Genomic DNA, 25,531 nt, shown 5'->3' on the forward strand with positions numbered 1-25,531 from the left:
CTCAAAACTCTGTAATGCAAAATCAAATGAACAAAATATCTTGTATGACGTGAGATACTGCTCATATATTAAAATAATAGAATCATTACCTTAAGCCACACAACTGTAAATGATAAACAGTGCAATCTAAATTTCAAACAACTTCTAAATGGCCCTATTAATCATTTTAAATTAAAAAAAAGTGTAGTTGGCCTTGTTCTGCCCTTCAAGTTACCTTTGAAAAATATGTAAACAAAATCTGAATGAAAATAGCAGATAAATAAGGTAATTTACAAACTGGCATAAATGGATCTAACAGCCCAATACTGAGCTGCCCAGAGCGCTGGGCTGCCGTGGTGGCGAAAACGGCTGCTGCTGCATCCAATGCACCCTGGACTGCTACTGAGGCCGCCTTGGGAGAAGGGGATGTTTGTCCCCTTCTCCCAAGTAAAGGAAGGAGCCCCCCAATGGGGTTATTCGATTCTACAGCAGCTCTGCAGCTGCCATAGAATCAGAGAGGTCCTTGTCAGACTGCAGAGCCAGACACGGAACTCAGGATCCTCCCTCCTCCCACTCCGCTCCCTCCCCTGACAAGCCTCCTCCCCACCCTCCCCCACGCCAAAACGCCTTGTCCCCATCTTCCCCCACAACCCACCTACCTTACCGCCACCTGGCTCTTCGGGCGACCATCAAGTGGTGGAGCACTGGCTGTCCACCAGCGCTAGCCCAGCACCGGCTGGTGCTGACCTAGCTCCATTGCTGGGCTGGCGCTGAGGTATCACAAACATGCTTTAAGGCACGTTTGCAACAGTGTGTGCTGGCAGTGAGCTGGTGTGCACTGTTTTGGATTGGACCCTAAGACTACAATCCTAAACACACTTTTCTGGGAGTAAGCACCATCGAACACAATGGGATTGACTTCAGAGTAGATTTGTACAGGATTGCACTGTATGTCTCTGGACTAGTAGAACACCGATCGCCCAACCCTAACTAAATCCACGCATGGCGATGTAGCAGCACCAGCAAGGGCTACATCTGATTTGCCCAGCTACACCACCATCTCCTGCCTGTCCTAGTCTGACCACTACATCATATTGGGTCTCATATAAGTGATAAGTAAATGATAAATATAATCTAGACCAGTGTTTCCCAAACAGTGGGTCTCAACCTGATTGTTATTGGGTCGTGAAGCTGAAACTGACAAGAAAAATTTATTGAACCCTATGGAAAGTGAAACTAAGATGCACATGTACATTTACTCATGAGTAGGCAACCATGCCTCAGCTCTTAGCCAAGGCCAGGTAAAGGGAAACACAAGGCCACTAGAATGGTTCTAATCTGATGAACGTGGAGCTCAACAAATGCACCAGAAGATGTCCGCCCATCACCACCACAATAAAAAGGATAAAAACAGGGGGCTGATTAAGTAAAACTTTTCTTTTTAAGTCTTGTAAAGCTAGAGGGGTTCTGGTACTGTGTCATTTTAAAATGTGAATCCCGGTGCTAAAAAGTATGGGAACCACCGATATAGATGATAAGTTATGTGTGAAGTACTGTATCAAATTTATTTTAAAAGACAGAAACATCTCGACATCAAATTAATTCTTACTTCACAGAATACTAAGGAATAATAGCACAGTATTTTTCAGGTTGGCTAGCAAAAATACTGAGCACTGGGATACCAATCACAATTTATACCAATATGACAGTAGCTGGCACCCCAAACCTCAATATTTGTGCTTGCAGATCTATAAACATGTTGATTTGGAATACTTGTGCCTCACCTCTCTGTAAGCTGTAGCAATATGTGCTATTTATATAGTGCTTTTTGAGTTTTCAAAGTGCTTAACAAACAATGGTAATGGTAATCTTGTAAAACAAACCTGTACAGTAGGGCATTTTTATTACTCTACCACTGAGGGACTAAACACGAAGAAACCACGGCTTTCCCTAGGTCATCTAGTGAGTTCATGGCTGCAGAATCTGAACTGCAGACTTCCAGTTCACAGCTCACACTCTTAGCTACTACCCTACACTGGTGTTCACTATACCATAATGTTTACCCTGAATAAATATTTGCTGAAGAGAGAAGCTGTGTAATGACCCTAGATCAGTGATTTTCAACCTTTGACATCTCTTGGCACACTGACAAAGTACTAAAATTTTCAGAGCACACCACCATTTTTTTTTTACAATTGACAAGGCAGACCATGCTGCTGGCAGGGCAGCTCACATCCTCCAATGCTCCTATTAATAAATTACCCTTCCCCAATCTCTGGGGGCACATCTGAAGACTATTCGTGGCACACCAATGTACTCACAGCACATCAGTTGAAAATCACTACCATAGATGCTCCTGTCCAGTTTTTACAAGATAAGTAATGGAAAATAAAAGGCTAGTAGCATACCTGGAAATTGTCCGGCTTGTCTTCAAATACCTTAGCAATATACTTATAGTCAGCATAAGCCCAGTATTTACACAAATCATAACCGCTGAATGGTCCACAGGAGCAAGAAGGCTGCCCTCCATTCCAGGCCAAAAACTCTTCAAGCGTAGCCTCCAAGTAACTGCATTCTGTTTCAAACAGAGGAGCTAAAGCAATATCAGAAGAGACAGCATTACATGCACACTGAACACAACACCAATAATAAAGAATAAATATAGTGCAAGGCAGTTTGGTAGATAAAACAATAACATTCTGTCTTGCTGCAGACTGCTGGTTAAGTGCAACATAAGGCCACAAATGAAATTACAGCAGATTGGTGATCTCGGCTGAAAACAGCACACTCGACAAAGCTCATGATCAATTTCTTGTAACCGGCAGTCTGACTTTTATCTAGGTTTGTAGAAACAAAGAGGCATTTATGCATTTCTTTATCTCTGTGCAGATGTTATCATCTGCATGTTCAGGGAACATACTGGGGGTGATAGTAGAACTGTGGGGAAGAAAACCCCAATTCATTGACAGTGAAGCTAAGTTATACAAATAGCTTTACATATATTCAGCAAAACAGAACAAAAGAAGCAACCAGACATGGCCATTTGCACAGGGAGACTTAAAACAAGAAGAGAAGTTAATAAGTTGAATCAAAGTAAGAGAGAGCAACCACAAACTAGGAACTGAATAGGTAACAGCTCCCCTAACAATAAAGATATTTCCAATCACTGTTATTGTACATATTTAACCTGCATACTGTTGCTCTTCCAATGGGGGACAGCAAGGGCAGAGCCCTTTGCATGTACATATAGAGTCACTGTTCAGGCATTCATTTAATGCATAAGGACTGGGGGCACATGGATTTTTCAGAGCCCTTTAAAATAAAGGGAAAAAGTCATTTAACAATAGCCTCATTAATGTAAGAGGGGGCAACTGGCTGACAATCTATTAATCATTCTTTCTCCAGGCACTTAGAACAGCATCACTCCAAGGCATGAGACCCCTCGTTTTCCCTGAGCATGTGAAAGAAAGAAAATAACTTTACATTCTTTCCCAGCACTGAGCTCTGGGTGAAGGGAGGGCTCTTCATTCCATGGCTTCACTGGAGTGAAGCCTTTCTAATTTGCCTGGACAGAGACTGAATGACGGATTGTCTGCCTAATGACTCTGTCTTACATCACAAAGGTCAACAGGACTGTTTTTAAATCTCCTGGCAAAGGGACATTGATTTTTAAATGGATTTGCTTTAATGTGATTTTTGCCATCCAAAATTTTTGAGATTTTTTAGATCTGGGAATGGAACCCTTGCAAATAACTAGACTTAAGCTGTACACAGATTATAATGTCTATGCAGTAATATATACGGAAATAACGCCTCTACTGGTTAGCATTCCTTTTCTGGGGGGGGGGGGGGAATCTAATACTTCATACAATGTTGCAGGGACAAAATTCTCTCAGGACTGAATAACACACACAAAAATTCAACAAGTGATGGTGGTCCTATCTCTACCAAATTCCACAGCCCCAAATCAGGAATGTTACAGTGTTGGGCTTGTATGATTTTGACAGTATCATTAGCATTCTGGTATTTGAAAACAGGTAATACATCAATTGATAGGCAATCAGGTTTTTTTGTCTAGAAGGGATGCATTAAAAAACAAAGCAAATTTTGAAGGGTCAAACGCATCTAATACTTTTGCAGTTCTACTGCAAAAGCCATCCAGGCTGGCCATTGTAGTGGCCCTTGATGGTCATAAAAATTGAGTTGCCTTTTGCCACAACTGAAACAAACACTCAGGGTCCAGTCCTATCCGACGTTCTATCACTGATAAAGCAGTGCCAAAAGGGCTGGTGCTGCATTCTGTGGTGGTGGTGGCGGCAATCATGGAGGTCGCATTAAGAGAACGTCTGTTCTCTTAACTCAGAGCTGCATTGCAATTGCATCAGTGCTGAAAAGTTGCATAGTATTGGCTCCTCATTTCCTTAAGAAATTACCATTAAATAATACCCTAGTATAGTGGTTTTTTTCAACTGATGACTTCCTTAACATACTGGACCACTGACTGCAGCTCCCCATTAGGGCTACAATCACATACACTGTATAGCGCAGCGGGATTTTTGCAAGGATTCTGTGGCTGCTCCCCTGACTGGTTTCTGCTGCTCCCCAGGGAGCCACAGCTCACACTTTGGGAACCACTGCCATAGTGGTTTTACACCATAAATAGAGAAATCTGACCATTTAAAGAAGATGTAATTTCAAAGCTAAATCCAAAACAGATAACCAAGAAGACCTACTCAGGACTAGTGAAGGATGCTCAGTGTCTAATGCTGTGAGAGACACAGATGGTAAGAACTTCCTGTTTTAAAATGTGATGCTTGACCACATTGACCCATGAGATAAATACCAGCTGGATACCAAAAGTAGTTGTAGGTATGAGCACACACTACACATTACTTGGAACCAAAAACCTGCACATTAAATGTTGACTAGAATTTCATATCAATAGTTCACCTAAGTTCCCTTTCAGATACCAGCAGGTTACTTTCTGCTTCTAGTTTGCTCTTGGTCTGCAGGCTACTTGCCAGCTTGTCTGGCTATAAGCTTTTTGCTTATAGCGTGTGTTCAAGCAAGATAGCTTATCACTTTGGGGGAACATAATCAACATAAACAAAGATAATGGGGCCGGGGCAGGCAACCAGGGACAACTGGATCCATGGACATAGATGGTATATCAAAGATAGTTCTTCCAAGATATTCTTCACAAAACTTGTGAGACTGGGATTTGATGTTGTGTGAACAGAGGGGTCATATGTCTAGAAGCCTGCCAGCAGTAATGAAGGTGATAAAGCTGGAAGAAAAGCTTCAAGATTGGGAGTGATGTTGGAAAAAGAATCTGTTAAGAGTTGAAAACAAAGATAGTGTTGCCCAAACATGTCCAATTTGGAGGCAAAAGAGACTATGACAGTGGCATAGCTGGAGGGGGGGTGGAGCACTCAGGCTGGCAGCGAGGCGGACAAGTGGCCCCTCCCTTCAGAGCCATTCCCGGTGGGGGGAGTAAAACGGAGCTCTGAAGGGAGCTCCGAATGGCTCTGAAGGGAGGGGCCGTTTGCCAGCCTTGCTGCCAGCCTGAGTGTTCTGCCCCCCTCCAGCTATACCACCGGACTATGAAATCCATCTGCCTCAGTCGGGGACTGTGTCCTGTGTAAATTGTTGGAGTAATCAAGAGAAAAGGAGAATTTAGCTTGCCAACTTAGGCAGACTAGCCCAGTTGGTCCTATGCAAAATATTCCCAGAAAAATAACGTATGGCAGGTCCCAGATCTGAAAAATGACCTGCAGCACCAGCTGGAGTGCCCAGGAACCCAGTTCCAGTGCAGCAAGAGGAAGAAAGAGGATCACTTTTTATTGAAAGAAAATATGACTCTGCTTTCTTTGTTCTTGGTGATGTTAATCCTGGGACAAAGAATCACTGAAGCAAAGGTGAAGCTCTGAGGTGAGGGGTGATGCTCTTGCAGCTGTGTATTGATTTCAGGAAATATTTAGTTATCACTCTCTGGAGGGAGGGTTGAGGGCCACTGGGGGGAGGAAATGTGTAATTTTGGAAAAAGGAACTGTCCTTGTTAAGATTTGCTTGCACTTTGAGTGGTTGGCGAGAAGGGAAATTGTTGCTTTGTGGAGCAGTCCTGCTGCTGAAGTGAAATTGATAAAGCCTTACCTTAAGCATGTTAGACCTGGATCTTGGTATGTTCCGTCAGCTTCTTGTTCGACCAGAGCCAAGGTACACAAAGTCATGGACAACCTCCAGTTCATGTGCAGAGATTGTAATGCAGGGAGCTAATGCAGGGAGATTGCATTGTATGCATATTGCAGGTAATGCATGTGCAGGGAGATTGTAATGCAGGGAGGAACATACCAAGATCCAGGTCTACAGAGCTTGCGTCCTGAGTACACTTCTGTACTGCAGCGAGTCATGGACTCTTCACTCACAGCAGGAGAGGAAACTGAACGATTTCCACATGCGCTGCCTCCGACGCATTCTCAGCATCACCTGGCAGGACAAAGTTCCAAACACAGTCCTGGAACGTGCTGGAATCCCTAGCATGTATGCACTGCTGAGAGACGCCTGCGTTGGCTTGGTCATGTTGTGAGAATGCGTTGGCTCGGTCATGTTGTGGATGACGGCTGGATCCCAAAGGATCTCCCTATGGAGAACTCGTGCAAGGAAAGCGCCCTACAGGTAAACCACAGCTGTGATACAAGGACATCTGCAAGAGGGATCTGAAGGCCTTAGGAGTGGACCTCAACAGGTGGGAAACCCTGGCCTCTGAGCAGCCCGCTTGGAGGCAGGCTGTGCAGCATGGCCTTTCCCAGTTTGAAGAGATACTTAGCCAACAGTCTGAGGCTAAGAGGCAAAGAAGGAAGGCCCATAGCCAGGGAGACACACCAGGGACAGACTGTACTTGCTCCCAGTGTGGAAGGGCTTGTCACTCCCGAACTGGCCTTTTCAGCCACTCTAGACGCTGTTCCAGAACCACCTTTCAGAGCGCGATACCATAGTCTTTCGAGACTGAAGGTTGCCAACTACTAAGCATGTTAGTTAAACTCAGTTAAATGCTAATGGGAAATGGGAAAAGGTTATTCAGGCTTAGTGGATTTCAACTTGCTTGTGTGAGCAGTAAGAGAAAGGGAAGGAAACACTGGAAGCCTGAGTGATGCTTATCTAAAATGTGCCTTTGCTGTTCAATGTTGATGCTCTGAAGAAGTGGAATAGTTTAACCACTGGTTCCCAAACAAATTTTTTAGCACCAAGACCCACTTTTTAAAACAAGACTCAGGAACCACCTAGCTTTAAAAAAAGAAAAAAAAGGAGATATAGGAAGAAATAATTTTCTTCCTATATTTATTTATTTATTTATTTATTAGTAATAATAACCAGAAAAAAGATCTCAAACATTTATCTCCCCATACTTACACAGGCTTCCAAACTGCAGGAGCTCAGCTCTTTGCAGGGTTAATTAGCAGCTATCTTGCAAACTGCAGGAGCTCCACTTTTTGCAGGGTAATTAGCAGTTACAGTATCTGATTTTTGAATAGCCTCAGGGCTTGAGGCAATTAGTTATCTGATTTTTCCATCACTCTTTGATGACCTACTCAACAGTGGGTCCTAACCCACAGTTTGGGAACCACTGGTTTAAACTGATTTGCCTTGAGGATGTTTTGGAGATGGGAAAATGACTTTGTAAATGTGCATGTTTTTAACTTGTAGACTCTTTGTTAACTCATTTATTTTCTCTCATGCAGGGATAGCTGCTAGTCAGACAAATAAACATTTTTTTCTGAGGAAATTGAAGTAGTGTTGCACGCCTGTGATTTGATGTAAATAAGCAGGGCACTAGAGGCATGGCTCTGAGGAATGTCAGTTTGCTTGGAATGGCAGAAAAGCATTGACAACTGTTGTTAACAACTGCTTATGGCCCAAGAAGCTCCTTGGATGGTAGCCTCCATTGGGTTCCTCAGGACCCTGTGTAACTACCTGAGAGGAGGGGCAAAGCTATAAGAGTGTAAGTCAATTCTCTCTCTGTGTGTGTGTGTGTGTGTGTGTGGAGCAGGGCAATGTGAACTGGAGATTCAGGAAGAGACAAAGTCATGATTTGATCTGGGAGAGATAGCAATTGAGCCAAGTGGAAGAACTGGCAGTTAGCTGCTGTGAACATACTTTGAAGACACATGTAGCTGATGTTGTTTCCAGGAGTGCAACCTAGCTCCAATTAAACAAGAGGGGAGGGTGATCATTGCTAAGTATCAACTGAGGATGAATCAGGAGCACTCAGATAACACAGGCCTACAAAATTGGGGGTCAGAAACGTTTTTCCCAAACTTTATGGTGGTTTCATATGAATTTGGGGTGCTGATTCCAAAAATGGCATCGTTTTGGCCTATCACGTCTAGTTTTGGAGTTATAGTATAGCCTCACTAGTGAATGGTTCAAGCAGCTTCCTCATGAGGAAGCCATGGTGTAGGCCATGGTGTAAGCATATTTCCAAAACTAGATAGGGCAAAACGGATGCCATTTGGAATCAGCACCCCAAATATACCCAGGAACTGGTGTAACGTTTAAGGAAGCAAAATGTGTGTTGGCCTGTGTAATATGATGAATTATCAGCATGCTTGCTTATCAATGAGCACAAATAAGACAACCATCAAAACGAAAGGTTGGAGCAGTGTTGATTCCTTTGTGTCTCAAAAGGCCAGTTGCCAAAGAAGAAAGTCAGGCAGACAGGCTCAGCCTCCTGTTTCTCTTATCAGCTGGACTGACCTATAGTGGTCTTGGGTGTCTGTAGTTGTTGTTCAGTTCGGTATTTTAAAATTCTGTCTCCAGCCTGTTGTTCTCTCCTTGACTCCTTCATCTTTTCTCACATGGCCACATTTTAGAATTTTACTTTATAACTTGAAAATCTTCATAACAGAATTGTATTTTTATGAATATTGTAAGCTGCTCCAACAGACAAAAAGCAGAATATATATGTAAAATTAACAATTAAAACACTATTCTGGATAATACTACAGACATTGGAGATCCTGCAAGGACTGGTAGAGTTAACCTTTGCTGTGTGTGTTCAGCACTATGGTATGATGCAGTTTTATCAGATTTGAAATAAAGGAAGTAAGAGCAGAGACACTGGTGTCACTAGTGGGGTGCGGGCTGCAACGGGTGACGCGCTGGGGGGATTAAGTGCTAACTTTGTGGTGTTAGGAGCTATCCTGTCATGCCATACATTGTTGGATGCGGAATGGCCAGTGGAGTATAATGCAAAAAACAGAATTGAAATAGCTCCTTTTGTTCAAAGGTTATGGCCAAAAAACTGGAAGGAAAAAATGCATGGAGTTCTATGGAAAGTAAAAGTCTCTTTCCCCCCCCCCCCCCCACTAAAAAGGGCAAACAAAGATGCTTGAGCTGGTAAGGGGAATGTTTTCTATTTTGCACTTGCAAAGCCAGGTGGGTCTTTATCCTGATGTGCCTGAAATAGAAAAACTTTAAACTGGGCACTGAGGAGGGCTGGAAATCTCACTGATTCTTTTTGGGGGTTGTTATTGCAGGCAGTTTACAGAGTAAGCTCCATTGACCACTATGGGACTTACTTTGGAGTAGACATGCATAGGATTGGGCTCACAGGCTGCAATCCTACCCCCACTTTCCTGAGAGTAAGCCCTATTGACCACAATAGGACTTACTTCAGAGTAGATTCACTTGGTGGAACAGGACTGCCTCCCCCTTATTTAATTATTTTATTTTAATTTAATTGTTTATAATTATTTTAATTTGCTTGATGATGTCACTTCTGGCCATGACATCACTTCCAATGGGTCCTGGACAGATTGACATTCTAAAAAGTGGGTCCCAGTGCTAAAAGTTTGAGAACTGCAATAAGGTGTTGGTAAGTTGACATGGGGGTGTGTGTGTGAGAGACTCTACAAGTTTTTTAAATCACTAAAATCAGAGTTTGGAGGAATAAGACCATCATGTTATATATCAAAGAGAGGGAGAAGGCAAGTGGACCTCTGAATTTTTGGAGAAGGAGAGGGAGGACTCTGAGTTGTGAAGAGGAGAGGAGGAGAGCGAGGAGAAGGTAAGTGTACTTTTTGTCTTTCTAACTCTTGTCTTTAACTTAAATCAACATTGAAATTTAGCTTACCTTTAGCTTAGCTTTACCTGAGCTTTACCTAAGTTAGCACCTAATCTAACCAGAGCGAGGGGTTTAAGGTCCAGCAGGTTGGGGCACAGGAGCCAAGTGAGGACTATAAAAATATATACATGAGTGAGTACATAGGTCTACTCTGAGCAGGAGCAGTCCTACTCGTGAGTAAGGGCCCAAGGCACAGGCACTTGGAAAAGTAAACAAAACATAGGAGAATAAAGTAGAAAGCAAGTTTTTCTACTTTGTTTAAATTAACCCTATACTTAACCCAAGTTAAACTTAATCCAAGTTAGAACATAATCTAAAGGTTCAGTAAATTGGGACACAGGATATAGGTGACAGCAATAAATAAATAAATAATTCAAATAAAGGAGCACACTTAATAAAAGCAGGAGGTATAATTTAGATAGGAAGCTAGAGCCCAAACTAAACAAAGAATAGGGTAATAGGGGGAGAAAGTACACTTGGTGTCTATTTTATAAACATGGCAAAACAGGATTTAAACCTTTAGTGTGTAAATTCTGCCAAGCCCAAAAAACTCTTAAACCAGTGCACTCTGAACTCAAATAAAAAGGAGCTTGAGGTTAAAAAACAGTCCAGCCTAAGAGAACTGAATTAGGAGGGTAAGAACCTAGTCAGTCAGGGCAATTTAGCTTAGCATAGTCTAAACTTAGCAAATTAGCATAGTCATTGTCCTTTAGAAGGTGAAAAGAGCCCCATTAGGAAATCCCAGTACCCCATTCAGGAGCCTACAGAGTAGATTAGGCCCATCAGCAGCTTTTTCTCTTCCTAATCTTTTGTAATCTCACCTGCGAAGACCAGCCCCCTTTCAATCAGCAAGGAGGGAGGGAGGAGGGGCTAGCTAGGGGTATAAAGCTAGCGCCTGCCACCACGTGAGCCTCTCTGCAGAAGCGTGCATGGCCTCTGGGAACCCAGTGCCTCGGGAACAAAGTGCCAGGTAAGGCACAGCAAGTTTAGCCTCAGTGCGAGTTCAGCAGCAGGGCGAGGAGGCCAGGGCCCCAGATACTGTCCTTCTCTTCCTTTGAGAAGAAGGCAGCAAACCAGTGAAGGGTTTTCAAGTACCCCTAAACAAACAAACAAAAACAAACAAAAAAAACCTATGCAGTCAGACTGCCAGCAGCAGGGTGGGGGCTATCCAGTGTTTTGCATCGAGTGCAACATGTATGACTATATGCCTCTGGGGCATGTCATGGGTGTGTCCTTGGTGCAAGGAGCTCCAGAGATTCAGGGAACACGTCTGCTCCCTTGAAGCCTTGGTGGCCGACCTGGAAAAGCAGAGGTAGGCAGAGAAGGACCTTGGGGAGACTTCCGGGGATGATCAGGCTTCGTCCCAACCTCAGGTGTGCAGCTCCTCAGCTGCCCAGACGGGAAGTCTCAGGACTGGAGGATGTCATCATGGAAAGGAGGGAAACAATCCCCATGGGGGGATCCCTTCTCCAGGGGACAGGCCCGTATCCGAACGCACTCAGGATACTCCTCGGCAGGAGGGGGGTCGGGGGCTTCTTGTAGTGGGGGATTCGATTATTAGAAACATAGAAAGGGAGTTTGCGATGGATGTGAGGACCGCATGGCGACTTGCCTGCCTGGTGCGAAGGTTGCGGACATCACTTCTCGTCTAGACAAGCTGGTAGACAGTGCTGGGGAGGAGGTCGCGGTTTTGGTGCATGTCGGCACCAACGACATGGGCAAGTGTAGCTGGGAGGTCCTGGTGGCCAAATTTAGGCTATTAGGTAGGAAGCTGAAAGCCAGAACCTCAAAGGTAGCGTTCTCTGAAGTGCTACCTATTCCATGCGCAGGGCTAGCTAGACAGGCGGAGATCAGGGGTCTCAATGTGTGGATGAGATGGTGGTGTAGGGAGGAGGGGTTTAGATTCATTAGGCACTGGGGAACGTTTTGGGACAAACCGGGCCTGTACAAGAGGGACGAACTTCACTTGAACCAGAATGGAACCAGACTGCTGGCGCATAACATTAAAAAGGTGGCAGAGCAGCTTTTAAACTGATCCCTGGGGGAAAGCCGACAGGAGCCGAGGGGCATCCAGTTCAGAACTCCTCATCCCTAAGGGACGAGGATGGGGAGGTTAGAGAACAACAAGACAAAGGCAGAATAGGAGAAGAAATTGGGAATGGTAGCGTGATGGGATGTGATAGACGGTTTGGCACAATGAGAGGATGTGGGGACAAAGGAGCTAATAATCAGCCCATCCTGGGACATTCCATGTACAAATGCTTTTATGCAAATGCCCAAAGTCTCCGAGCAAAGATGGGAGAACTGGAATGTCTGGTGACAAAGGAAAACATTGACAATAGTGGGCATAACGGAAACCTGGTGGAATGCAGAAAATCAGTGGGATACCGCGATCCCGGGCTATAAACTCTACAGGAGGGACAGAGAGGGGTATGTTGGAGATGGGGTGGCCGTTTACGTTAAGGAAGGGATAGAATCCAGCAAAGTAGAGATTGAAGGTGGGTCTGACTCCACTGTAGAATCTCTGTGGGTTAAATTACCAGGCTTGTGCAGCGATGTAATACTGGGGGCGTACTATCATCCTCCAGACCAGAAACCAGAAGGGGACCTTGAAATGAGGAAACAGATCAGGGAGGTGACAAGGAGGGACAGGGTTGTAATTATGGGGGACTTCAATTATCCTCATATAGACTGGGTCAATTTGTGTTCTGGTCATGAAAAGGAGACCGGATTCCTTGACATGTTAAATGACTGTGCCTAAGAGCAGCTAGTCATGGAGCCCACCAGAGGACAGGTAACTCTGGATTAAATATTGTGCGGTACTCAGGACCTGGTTAGAGATGTCAATGTTACGGAGCCATTGGGAAACAGTGATCATGCTGTGATCCATTTCGACATGCATGTCGGGGGAAGAATACTGAGCAAATCTCTCACAAAAACCCTTGACTTCCGACGAGCGGACTTCCCTCAAATGAGGAGGCTGGTTAGAAAGAGGTTGAAAGGAAAGGTAAAAAGAGTCCAGTCTCTACAGAGTGCATGGAGGTTGCTCAAATCAACAGTAATAGAGGCCCAGCGGAAGTGTATACCGCAAAGGAAGAAGGGCTCGACTAAGTCCTGGAGGGTGCTCACATGGCTAACCAGCCAAGTTAGAGAGGCTGTAAAGAGCAAGGAAGCTTCCTTCCACAAATGGAAGTCTTGCCCTAATGAGGAGAATAAAAAGGAACATAAGAAATGTAAGAAGGTGATACGGGAGGCCAAGAGAGACTGTGAGGAACACATGGCCAGCAGCATTAAGGGGAATAATAAAAGCTTTTTCAAATATGTTAGAAGCAGGAAACCCGCCAGAGAAGCGGTTGGTCCTCTGGACGGTGAGGGAGAGAAAGAGGAAATAAAAGGAGACTTAGAGATGGCAGAGACATTGAATGAGTTCTTTGCATCTGTCTTCACTGCAGAAGACCTCGGGCAGATACCGCTGCCCGAATGGCCCCTCCTGATCAAGGAATTAAGTCAGAGGTTAAAAGAGAAGATGTTTCAGACTTCATTGATAAATTAAAGATCAGTAAGTCACTGGGCCCTGATGGCATCCACCCAAGAGTTATTAAGGAATTGAAGAATGAAGTTGCTGATCTCTTGACTAAAATATGCAACTTGTCCCTTTAGGGAGAAGGGCGGGATACAAATAAAGTTTATTATTATTATTATTATTGTCCCTCAAAACGGCCAAGGTGCCAGTGGATTGGAGGATAGCAAATGTCATGCCGATCTTTAAAAAGGGAAAGAGGGGGGACCCGGGAAACTATAGGCCGGTCAGCCTAACATCCATACCAGGTAAGATGGTGGAATGCCTCATCAAAGATAGAATCTCAAAACACATAGAGGAACAGGCCTTGCTGAGGGAGAGTCAGCATGGCTTCTGTAAGGGTAAGTCTTGCCTCACCAACCTTATAGAATTCTTTGAAAAGGTCAACAGGCATGTTGATGTGGGAGAACCCGTGGACATTATATATCTGGACTTTCAGAAGGCGTTTGACACGGTCCCTCACCAAAGGCTACTGAAAAAACTCCACAGTCAGGGAATTAGAGGACAGGTCCTCTCATGGATTGAGAACTGGTTGGAGGCCAGGAAACAGAGAGTGGGTGTCAATGGGCAATTTTCACAATGGAGAGAGGTGAAAAGCAGTGTGCCCCAAGGATCTGTCCTGGGACCGGTGCTTTTCAGCCTCTTCATAAATGACCTGGAGACAGGGGTGAGCAGTGAGGAGGCAAACTTTGCAGAAGACACCAAACTTTTTCAAGTGGTGAAGACCAGAAGTGATTGTGAGGAGCTCCAGAAGGATCTCTCCAGACTGGCAGAATGGGCAGTAAAATGGCAGATGAGTTTCAATGTAAGTAAGTGTAAAGTCATGCATATTGGGGCAAAAAAATCAAAACTTCACATATAGGCTAATGGGTTCTGAGCTGTCTGTGACAGATCAGGAGAGAGATTTTGGGGGGGGGGGTGGACAAGTCGATGAAGTTGTCGACCCAATGTGTGGCGGCAGTAAAGAAGGCCAATTCTATGCTTGGGATCATTAGAAAAGATATTGAGAACAAAACGGCTAATATTATAATATTACAATTGTACAAATCTATGGTAAGGCCACACCTGGAGTATTGTGTCCAGTTCTGGTCGCCACATCTCAAAAAGGACATAGTGGAAATGGAAAAGGTGCAAAAGAGAGCGACTAAGATGATTACTGGGCTGGGGCACCTTCCTTATGAGGAAAGGCTACAGTGTTTGGGCTCTTCAGCTAGTTCATGTGCTGCTTCTTAATATGAGTTCAATGTCTACCTCTGTTTCTGGCAGTTTCAGTTACAATTTTTCATCAGACCACCTGGGAAAAGAGACTGCAGTGCAGTTGCCTGCATGGTTGGTGCACATTTCCTGTGGCTAATCAGAGATGTTCATTTCTCATCAGAGCTAGTCCATCCACCACCCAAAAAAGAATATATAAAATTATATACTGGACCGAAACTTGTTCTTGACAAAAGAAAATTGTAAGGGACTGCATGAATGGCGATGACAGAACAATCATTTATCCTTCACTTCACAACTCATGTACAGCTGCTTAAATATGGATGCTTTTCATTCTTACCAGCTAGTCAGTGCTCTGAGGGCATTCATTCTTCATTGCTCTGACTGCATGGGAATTGCTGCCATCACAATCTCATATATTTGTTCTAATTTCCTTCAGGCTAAAGAACAAACCTTATCACTGCCTTTTTCTATTTGACAAACTTAGATAGCAGTTCTTTCCATCCAACTCACTATCAGGTTTATTGGCTAAGAACCTTAGACAAACCTGGAAATTGACAGTTCAAAATCTAGCTGGACACCAGATCAAGGTCTTCTCCAGACATATCTTGAAAAAGATGTTTTGTGTATTTATCTATATGTATATCCTACATTCCTTCCATGATGGAACTCAGAGCAGCATGTATGAGGTTTCTAAGCAGACACCCATTCAAGCAGTGACCACATTTAGAGCCCAATCCTGAGCTCATTGCGCCGGTCTTACACTGGCATTGGCTGTCGCAAACGTGCCATAAGGCACGCCTGCGACACTCAGTGCCAGGTCAGCATTGGTCCAGTGCCAGTCTGCATTGAGCTCAGTGCCAGCCACAAGTCAGCTGCACACCATCCAGAGTAAGGGACAAGCTCTGGGAGGTGGAGAGGTTTGTTGGGGTGGGGCAGAAGAGGAAAGGGGAGGGGAGGACAGGGTGGGGGAGGAAGCAGGGTGGGAGGGAGCAGGACAAGTGGAGCTCTGCTCTGTGGAATCTAGATCTCCGTGTTGCACCTTCCAGCCCAACACAGAGTCTCTCAAGTCTGCAGTGGCAAAATCCCCTTCCCCCAAGGAGACCTCTAGCTGCTTCCTAGCACCCACTAGATATGGCAGTAGCCATTTTGGTGCTGTTGCCCCATTGGGTGCCAGGAAGCTTAGGACTGGGCTGCTACCTAGCTTCAGTTCTGCTGCTGCATTGCTTGCCCTTGGATTACAGCTCTGAGTCCAAAAATGCAAATACATATAAATCTTTCTAAACTTTGGGTTGGTTCTCTCATATCATGGGTATATACAAGATATACATGCAATGAGAAACAAAAGGAGACCCCATTACACATTTACCTTTAAATGTGATAAATGGCATATGTGAGAAAACCCCGCTCATGGGATCTATCCATTTTTTCCCCCCAAAAGTGGGTTTTTGCAAGGAGCTATGACAAGGAAGGCCTGATGTATGTCCCATAAAATATACTACTTACATGTCTGAGCTACTTATGAACTGACCGTTCATCTTTAAATCCTTGCATCCTATTTATCCTACGGAGTACTGCAGAGCTACTTCTAGTCTTGACATCTAACCTTGTACAAATGTAAGAATCATGAACTGATAGGGAAAACTTTACATAAAAAGAGAAGAATTGCTGTTAAAGGCAGTTCAAATATCTAAATTGCTTTGAAAAGAACATGGAGCTTATAATACTGTCTGTTCGTAAGATAAGGTATGACAAATATCTGGAAATCAAGAAATATGAGATGTCTGGGTATTTACTTCCAAAATTCTAGCTATTAATGGTGAGTAGATAAAAGGCTGTACATCTGGTTTCTTTAGACTCAGAGCAGGAAATTTGATTAAGGCTGCAATTCTATCCTCACTTTCCTGGGAGTAAGTCCCATTGAACACAATAGAACTTACTTCTGAGCAGACCTGCTTAGGATTGTGCCCTTAATTTATCTCCAATTCAGCAAGAAATACAAAATTATTCATTGGGTGCTTAGTAAATAATTAAAAGCTATCATCAGGACAGTCAAGCCAATATAATAGAATAAGTAAATCAGAATAATGTAGCTATCTTGATAGCATCAGTTTCATTTTTTTTTTAATTAGAAAGAAATGAACCAACAGGGCAGGCACACCCTTCACAAGAACAGCACATAAATACAGCTGGGCCAATTTAGTCTTCATTCTGCAATTAACAGCCCAATCTTATGGAATGAGCACCAGTATTGGGTACTGTAAAAGTGCCATAAATTGCTTTTCAGCACCCAGCCAGTAAGCAGTGCTGGTGGGAAGGCCTGCACCATTCCATGGGTGCTGCATCCCACCTGATAACTGATGGGGTAGCTGGACAGCAGAAGGGTGGGGAGAGGGTGATGGCAGGGCATTCCAGAGGCAGGAAGGGAGTATTTCTGGGAAGGGGAAGGGTGGCATGGTGAAAGTGGGGGTGGGGTGGGGTGCGGTGGGATGGTGGAGCAGGCCTCTGTTGCATTCCAACCCCCACACTGGACCTGCCAGCATTACATGACGCTACTCGGTTCTGCAGCAGCTAAATAGCTGGTACAGACCCAAGTAGCCTCATTGAGTAGGCTGGGGTGCTACACAGGGTAAGGGAACAAATGTTTCCTTACCCAGAGGAAACCTCCTACCTGCTGAAATCCAACCCTGGATACAGCATGTGCCTGGCTGTCTTGCTAAACCAGCGTTAAATAGGATTGAGCTGTAATGCATTTTTCTAGGGAAACTTAAGAAAGATACATCTTAATACTGGATGTACATGAATGTCTACCACACAAAGATGGGACTTAATTTTTACATGCCCTCCAGTCACTTGTTGGGACTACCCAATTTGGTCTCTTTGGGCTCTTTATTTTGTACACCACCTAAAATTATATTTGCAAATCTGAAAATTGAAGATGAAGACATTTCTCTTTACTTCTGCTCTCCACTTTGAAGAAGACTCATGTGTTCTGATTAGTGTTAGAGATAAAGGGCACAAGCCTAACCAGGTCTACTCAGAAGTAAGTCCTATTTTGTTCAGTGGGGCTCACTCTCAGGAAAGTGTAGTTAGGATTGCAGCCAAAGTCAAGTAACTGCTAAGCCCACTTAAGACATTATAATTGTTTTTCCTGACACACATTCTTTCTACACAATTTTATAGGGTGTGGGCAAGCTCCATCTCATGCTGAAGTGTTCCTTCAATGCACTCTTAAAACCCTGCTCTCCCCAATGGAGAATCTTAGTCTGCAAAAATCCTCTTGGTGATTAGGGACCCCACTGGGCCCCCACTGTTATCTGAAACCCATATCATACCAAACAGAGGTTAAAATTTTAGGCAGACTACTAAAGTCTGCCTAAAACCTCCTGCACTCCTACTTAAAGACTGTTATGAACTAAAGGCTTGAGATTTTTCACAATCTCTAATGTTCTGTCCCCACTTCACCCCCTTGCTCCATTGTGCTTAATATCAAACTTGAAGAAGAGCTGTAAAGAACTCAAAAGCTTGCACACTGTAGTACATTTAGGATGCAATCCTAACCTATTTTCCAGCACTGACTTAAGGGCAATGCAGCTCCAAGGTAAGGGAACAAACATTCTCTTACTTTGAGGAGGCCTCCATGACTGGCCCCTCCAACTGCAGGATGCAGAACATGCCCCATTGGCACAGCTATGCCAGTGCTGGAAAGTTGGTTGGGATTTGGGCCTTAGTAGGATAAACTAAAATGTCACTTTACTTTAGCTTTATAACTGTGGTGGTTATATGGAGCTTTACAACAAAACATCAATCTGTTTCAGTGTAAGATAGTATATGCTTCCAAAACAACAGATAGGACCAGATTTCTCAAGTAAGAAATGGAAGACACACAAAGACTTTGACCTCAGGATAAAAACATCCCTGAGTTAAGGGTATCTTTGTGGATTTAAGAGTCTCATCAGATGGTTTTGGACAAATGCACTGGATAGATCCTCTCCTTGTTGTTCACCTCAAATCCTATTTGCATTTCTTAAGGAAGTTGCCTAAAGCAGCGGTTCCAAAGTCCTACTATCGGACTTTCGGACTGCAGTAGGTCTGGGGCAGTAAGGTAGGGGCGGGGATTGGGGCAGGGGGGTTGCCCTGATGGCTCTGCGGCAATCGCGGTGCCATGGGGACCCAGGGGCTCGTACCCTTACCTGGGGGGGTCACACTGGTTTTGGAGAGTGTACAGGAGGCTCACAGCATCCTCTATGTGCCTCCCTGCTGCTTGTAATCACTCTGAACAGTGATTGGAGTGCACTTCTGATTTTCACAGGAAAACTGGAAGTGTGTTCTAGTTGCTGATTGGAGTGATTACAAGCAGCAGGGCTTAAGGCTGAGGTTTTCAAACTCTTCAGGAGTTTGAAACCCACAGTAAGTCTTTGCGGGGGCGGGGGGGAGGCAGCAGGGGCAGGGGGAAGGCAGCGACGCAATCCCCAAGATCGCGTCGCTCAGGGGGCTGCAGGGACTGGGGTGCACCCTCCAGTCCCTGCAGCAGCCATCCCTGTGTGCGGGGAGCCCTGTGCGAGCACCTGCAGGACACCCCAGGTCAGGGATAGGGAGAGTGGAGCGATCTGCTCTGCTTCCGCAAAAGTGGAAGCGGAGCACGATCGCCCCACTCTCCCTTTCTCTGACCTGGGGCACCCTGCAGGCTCCCCGCACACAGGGACGGCTGCTGCAGGGACTGGAGGGTGCACCCCAGTCCCTGCAGCCCCGTCAGAAGGGAAAGTGGAGCAATCCTGCTCCATTTCCAGTTTTCTGGAGTGGGGCGCGATCGCTCCGCTTTCCCTTTTCCTAACCTGGGGAGTCCTGCCGAAGGTTGTGCAGGGCTCCCCGCACCCCCGGGAGGTGCAGGAGGCTTGGGCAAGTGCACCCAAGCCCCTGCAGCCCCCCTGAGCGGCGTGATCCGCTGCCTTAAGGGGGCAGAGGCCAGGACCCTCAGGCTGGGGCGTCACGACACCCCAGTTTGAATACCACTGGCTTAAGGGCTTAAACAGGGCTTAAGCCATAAAGACCATTTCTGGGCCACTCCCCTTAAGGGGAAATGGCCCATTTCTGGTTCCTAGAGTGGGTTGTGACCCACCACTTTGAGAATCACTGGGTTAAAGAATGTACAAGTTGCATTTGCATTATTCTTCCTCCCACTGTCTCATCACATCTCCTCTGTATTTTGCACCAATAAACTCTTCAATAACATTTAGAGTTGAGTACATGCAGATACATTTAATCAATTACCAGTCTCAAAACATGAGGAGAATGAAAGGTAGGCTTTAAAGTCTGACTCACAGTTTGCTCTCCTATCTGTCACAACAAGCTCTGACAGGGGCTTCTGCCTAAGCCAGGAATGGCTTCAATGTTTGGAATTGGGTGTTCCACTTGTAAGTTGCATTTTAATTTTTAGAGCTTCCAGAATTACAGCAAATAGGTTGTGCCAGAGCAATAGATTTGTTGCAATATTTCAGCACAAAAGAGGGAAACAAAATTAATCAGTATTCCTTTATCTACTACTAACCCAGAGTGAATCTATAGATCAAGTGATGACATCTGATGTCATATTTTTCTTCAAACAAATGCTCTGCAGTTTGCACAGCATCTTTCATTAAAGAATTACAAGGGATTTACACTGATGAAAATCAAACAAAAATTTCTACAACACTGGCAAGGGAGAGAACAGTTAAGCCACTACTTTGCAACTTCTAACCACAATTATGCTAAGCTACTGGTTCTCAAATTGCAGATGGGTTGTGACCTGATTTTGGGTGGGTCACAAAACTGACAAGCTGATAGCTGACGAGGGAAATGCATTGAGCCCTATGGAAACCAAAACTGAAAGGCTTTTGCACGTTTACGCATGAATAAGATGACCATGTCTTGGTCCACTTTGAAGGGCAGGCCAAGGGGAACACACCACCACCAGAATGGTCCTGATTCAATAAATGCAGGCGCCAAAAAACTCTGAAGAAGGGAATCATCCTCTCAAGCTGACAAGGGAAATGTATTGGGCCCTATGCAAAGTGAAACTGAGTCATGTGTGTAAGTTTACATGTGAGTAGGCAAATGTGCCATCATGGCTCTTATTGAAGGCCAAATGCAGGGGACTACAAGGCTACCAGAATTGTCCTGATCTGATGAACGTGGAGCTCAACAAATGCTCCAGAAGGCACCCTCCACAACCACAGTAAACAAGAGTAAACTATAGTAAACCATAGTAAAAAACAGAGTGACTGGTAAAGGGAAATTTTTAATTTTTATTCTCATAAAACTAGGTGGGCCCCACAGAGCAACATTTTAAAAAGCGAGTTCTGGTGCTAAAAAGTTTTAAACTGTTTACAATCTTGCTTAGAACCCCATGGTTGTCTGAAGTTAGGTTAGTGGCTGTGAAGCTTCGGTGTTCCCCTGTAAAGACATTCATTTTTGCGGCATTTTTCCCAAGAAGGTTTGCCAGGCATGATCTCTTCTCATACTTCTAAAGACCAGTCCAAGGCCTTTGTATTCTGGAATGCTTTTGAGGCGAGCTGGATATATGGGTGTCCTATTTTAATGCTGTATTAGGTCTGGAAACCAACTGTTGACATTTATGTACTTTGATTGTTCAATATTTTAATGATGCATTATTGCTATGTTAAGTTTTTGCATTCCCTTTTAGGATATTTCTTATTATAGCGGGTCACGTGATGAATTGAAAAGTGGATAAATATTTAGAAATAAAAGAAAAAATATAAATGCAGGGAAAAGTGAGGAATGAGATAGCACACACACTTAAATTCCTTCTACCTGTTCCCACACCCTTCGTTCCCATCCTAAAACGTATTTTCTTGCCAGCCAACAGCTCAGCGAGGTATGTGGCATTCCATCGAAGTGCTGGCCAATCAAAAGCCATGTCACAGAAGACTGCAGGATTCTGCAGAGACATCACAATTTCTCTGGCTTGTTCTGGTGTAAAAGGTTTGACATGTTCACCTACAGGGGGAAAAAACAGATTTTGATAGATGATTAATCAAGTGAAAATAGTTATCTATTCTCTGTCATCTCCCCCAGCATAAAAAAAGTATATTACTAAACGCTCCTGAAAAAGTTCAAGGGTTCCCCCCCCCCTTACACATTTCAAAAATTTTGTTTTATCAAATTATTGTTGCAGTCCTGACAGGGTCATTTTTTATGCTAAATGAAATTTAAAACAGCATGTTAACTCCTAGAATACAAATACCTTGGTAAATATTTATGATACCCTAATGTTCAGCATAGCCCTCATGGTTTAGAATTAGTCTGACATTAATCACAGGTCTCCTAATTGACAAATGTTTAAAGGACACATTTTGTGATGATCATACATTCTGATGTGACACATCAGATAGATTAAATGTGAAAGATTTAAATAGAAGTTTTCTTACAAAAACTACAGAATGCTGTCAGAAGATGGCAGAATATGCTGAGGTAGACAAACTTTGTTAAGGAATTAAATATTCTTTGCAACACCAAGAAGTAAAGAGACAGCTTTAAAATGTCTTTTTACTGTCAGGTTTTTTTGTTTTTTTTTAACAGACCAGACATCTTGGTCTTGTCGTAGCTCAAGGACTTCGCCAATCCCAGATTTCAGTTTATCCCTGAGATTTATATGCCACACTGAAACTGTCAAACTGAAATGTTGGCAGCCTTGGATAAACTTCTCAGGTTTACAACAACTACCCCAAGGGGATATGTTAAGATAAGGGGAAGGAATGACTTAGCACAAAAACAAATATAACAATATAATAGTATAATAATAGTAGATGTCTATTAGTATTAGACATCTAATAGTAGATGTCTACAGATTAATTTTTTTTTTAAAAATCACATAAATACACAATAATGATTAATTACTCCAACAAGCATTCAATAATAAAAAAGGATTTTTAGAAAAATGAGGACATTTGTTTTGTTCCTTCACATTATTTTTAGAAACAAAATAGTTATTGATTCTAATCCGAGGCTGCTCTAAAGTTGGAGCAAGGAGTAAAAGAACCATAAAGTATCCTCCCTTCTTTCCAAGGATTAATAGGAAGAATTTATTTAAATATTTCTATCCTACACTTTAACTTTTGAAAAACTTCCAAGGCAGCTCAAGCATTTATAAAATTAGTAATAGTAACCACCACAATGAATTAGAACAGTGTTTCTCCACGTTTGTCCTCCGCCGTATCACTTCACATGGTCCACTTCAAAGTCTTGTTGGCATCCTTCAGTCTCGGAAGACTATGGTGTCACGCTCTGAATGGTGGTTCTGCAACAGAGTGTCCTCTCCAGTGCGCGAAGCCTGGGTAAAGTAGGTATGGAGGATAGGCTGTTACCCATGCAGCAAATCCCCCTCTCCACGTCACTGAAATGGTCCAATGGAAAGGCAGAGGCCAGTACGGTTGGTTCCAGTGGTGTCGCAGGAGTTGCCAGAACGTGACTGTGTTCAGCCATGAACTGCCTCAGGGACTCCGGCTCCAGATTTTGCCTCGAGGTTGACTCCTGAAGCCTTTTCCACAACTGGATGTAGCCACAAGGCAGTGGAGGTTTGGGATCAGAGTTTTCCTTCTCTCAGATAAGCTGCCTTCCCAGGCTGACGAGTCCCATCTACCCGGTGGCTGTTTAGTCGCCTCTTACAACAAGTACAGCCAAACTGAGGGCCTATTCTTATCCCCAGGCCCCAGGGGAGACTTCAAAGTACCACCGGAACTAACTGGCGATGATGACATCATTGCCAGTTTCTTCTGGGTTGGAAGGCCAGATGTAATGCAACAGACACCAGTAAGAGACTCAAGGCGGACAGGAAGGCTTTTTCAGTGTGGAAAAACATGCCTCCTACTGCTCTTTGTTGTATTGTGTTCCTGGTCTTGCTGCTGGGCAGCAGATCCCTAAGTCCTGCGAGTACCACCAGACATTTCTCAAGTGCCACTGGTGTACCCATACCACTGGTTGAGAAATATTGAATTAGAAAAAAATAAACAAAGCAAAACAAAAATGCAGAGAGCAACATTTCAGGAGGGCAGCAGATCAACAGCCACTGAAAATCATTAGAGCAGATACAATTAAGTGTCTGTACATATGGAATAGTCTTCACTTGCTATCAAAAAGTGATCAAATTTTTTGCCAAATTAAGAGAAAGAGAGACAGGAGCTCCAAGGCTGAAGTGCCACTGTCAAGAGGCTCTAATCTTGGTAGCTACTCACCTTAGTTCATCAAGTAGGGGCACTGAGAATTGACCCTGGCACCTGACCTAGATGCCTTTAAAAGGGGATCAGTCAGATTTAAGAACGAAAATTTAATTATAGGTTAGAAGCTATGATGATTACATGCAACCTCCATGTTTTAGAGATTGCCAGATGCATGAATACCACATGCAGGGCAGTGGCAACAGAATACAGGTGTCTTATTGTCTTGAATGCTCCCTAAGGCATCTGGTGAACCACTGTGAGATACAGAAAGTTGGACTAGATAGGCTCATGACCTGATCCAGCAGGGCTCTTCTGTTTAATACTGTATCAAATATTTAAATTAACTGCACCCTTCCTCCACAGTAAAGAGCAAAGCAGAGAATGCAGAAGGGTAAGCAGAGACAGATTGGCTTAGGCAGTAAGAACACACTCAGATTATGTCCACTGTAACAGTTGGGGGGAAAGTCAGTAATTTGTAGATCTGGCAGTCTGGTGGAATCCTACTAAGCTTGGAAGTGTGTAAGGGCTACTGGAAATCCATACATATGCCAAGTGTAAGGAAATTCATGGATGTCAAGGATGTCACCAGTGGCATCACTGGGATTCGCGTCACCCAGTGTGGGAGGCCTGCGCGTCACCCCATGCAGTGGACGGGGCAACGCCCCAGGTGGTGGGTGTGGTGATGTACCATCGCCTCGCCCCCACTGGTTTTTTGGCTGTACCTTTTGTTAGAACACAAATATTTCAATGTGGTTTGTTTCATTGCATTCTGCATGAAATTACGCATTGATTGATATATAACATGATGGGATTATTTCTCCAAATTCTGATTTTAGTGATTTTGAAGAGATACATACACACACACACACACACACACACACACACACACACCCCTATGTCAACTTACTAACAACTTATTGCAGCAGTTCTCAAACTTTTAGCACTGGGACCCACTTTTTAGAATGACAATCTGTCCAGGACCCATTGGAAGTGATGTCATGGCCAGAAGTGACATCATCAAGCAAATTAAATTATAATTAAATTAAAATAAAATAAATAATTAAATAAGGAGGAGCCAGTCCTGTTCCACCAAGTGAATCTACTCTGAAGTAAGTCCTATGGGGCTCACGCTTAGGAAAGTGTGGGTAGAATTGCAGGCTGTGAGCTCAAGCCTATGCATGTCTACTTTGAAGTAAGTCCCAGAGTGGTCAATGGGGCTTACTCTCAGGAAAGTGTGGGTAGAATTGCAGCCTGTGAGCTCAAACCTATGCATGTCTACTCTGAAGTAAGTCCCATAGTGGTCAATAGAGCTTACTCTGTAGTCTGCCTGCAATAACAACCCCCCAAAAAGAATCAGTGAGATTTCCAGCCCTCCCCAGTGCCCAGTTTAAAGTTCTTCTACTTCAAGCATATCAGAAT

The 25,531-nt window shown here is 43.9% G+C and overlaps 1 protein-coding gene across 3 annotated transcripts in view; it reads right to left on the minus strand.

Moving 5' to 3' along the window:
* The window catches only part of HSPBAP1 (HSPB1 associated protein 1), a 74,316-nt gene that overhangs the window by 31,014 nt on the left and 17,771 nt on the right, over window positions 1-25,531 (minus strand). For all 3 annotated transcript variants that reach the window (XM_066632393.1, XM_066632401.1, XM_066632408.1), the window contains 2 exons: window positions 21,708-21,893; window positions 2,388-2,572 (listed from right to left, as the gene is read on the minus strand). In XM_066632393.1, coding sequence (XP_066488490.1) covers window positions 2,388-2,572; window positions 21,708-21,893 — 371 coding nt within the window. The remainder of the gene's footprint in view (window positions 1-2,387; window positions 2,573-21,707; window positions 21,894-25,531) is intronic.

This window comes from Tiliqua scincoides, chromosome 1 (genome assembly GCF_035046505.1).
Source record: "Tiliqua scincoides isolate rTilSci1 chromosome 1, rTilSci1.hap2, whole genome shotgun sequence".
Lineage (NCBI taxonomy): Eukaryota > Metazoa > Chordata > Lepidosauria > Squamata > Scincidae > Tiliqua > Tiliqua scincoides.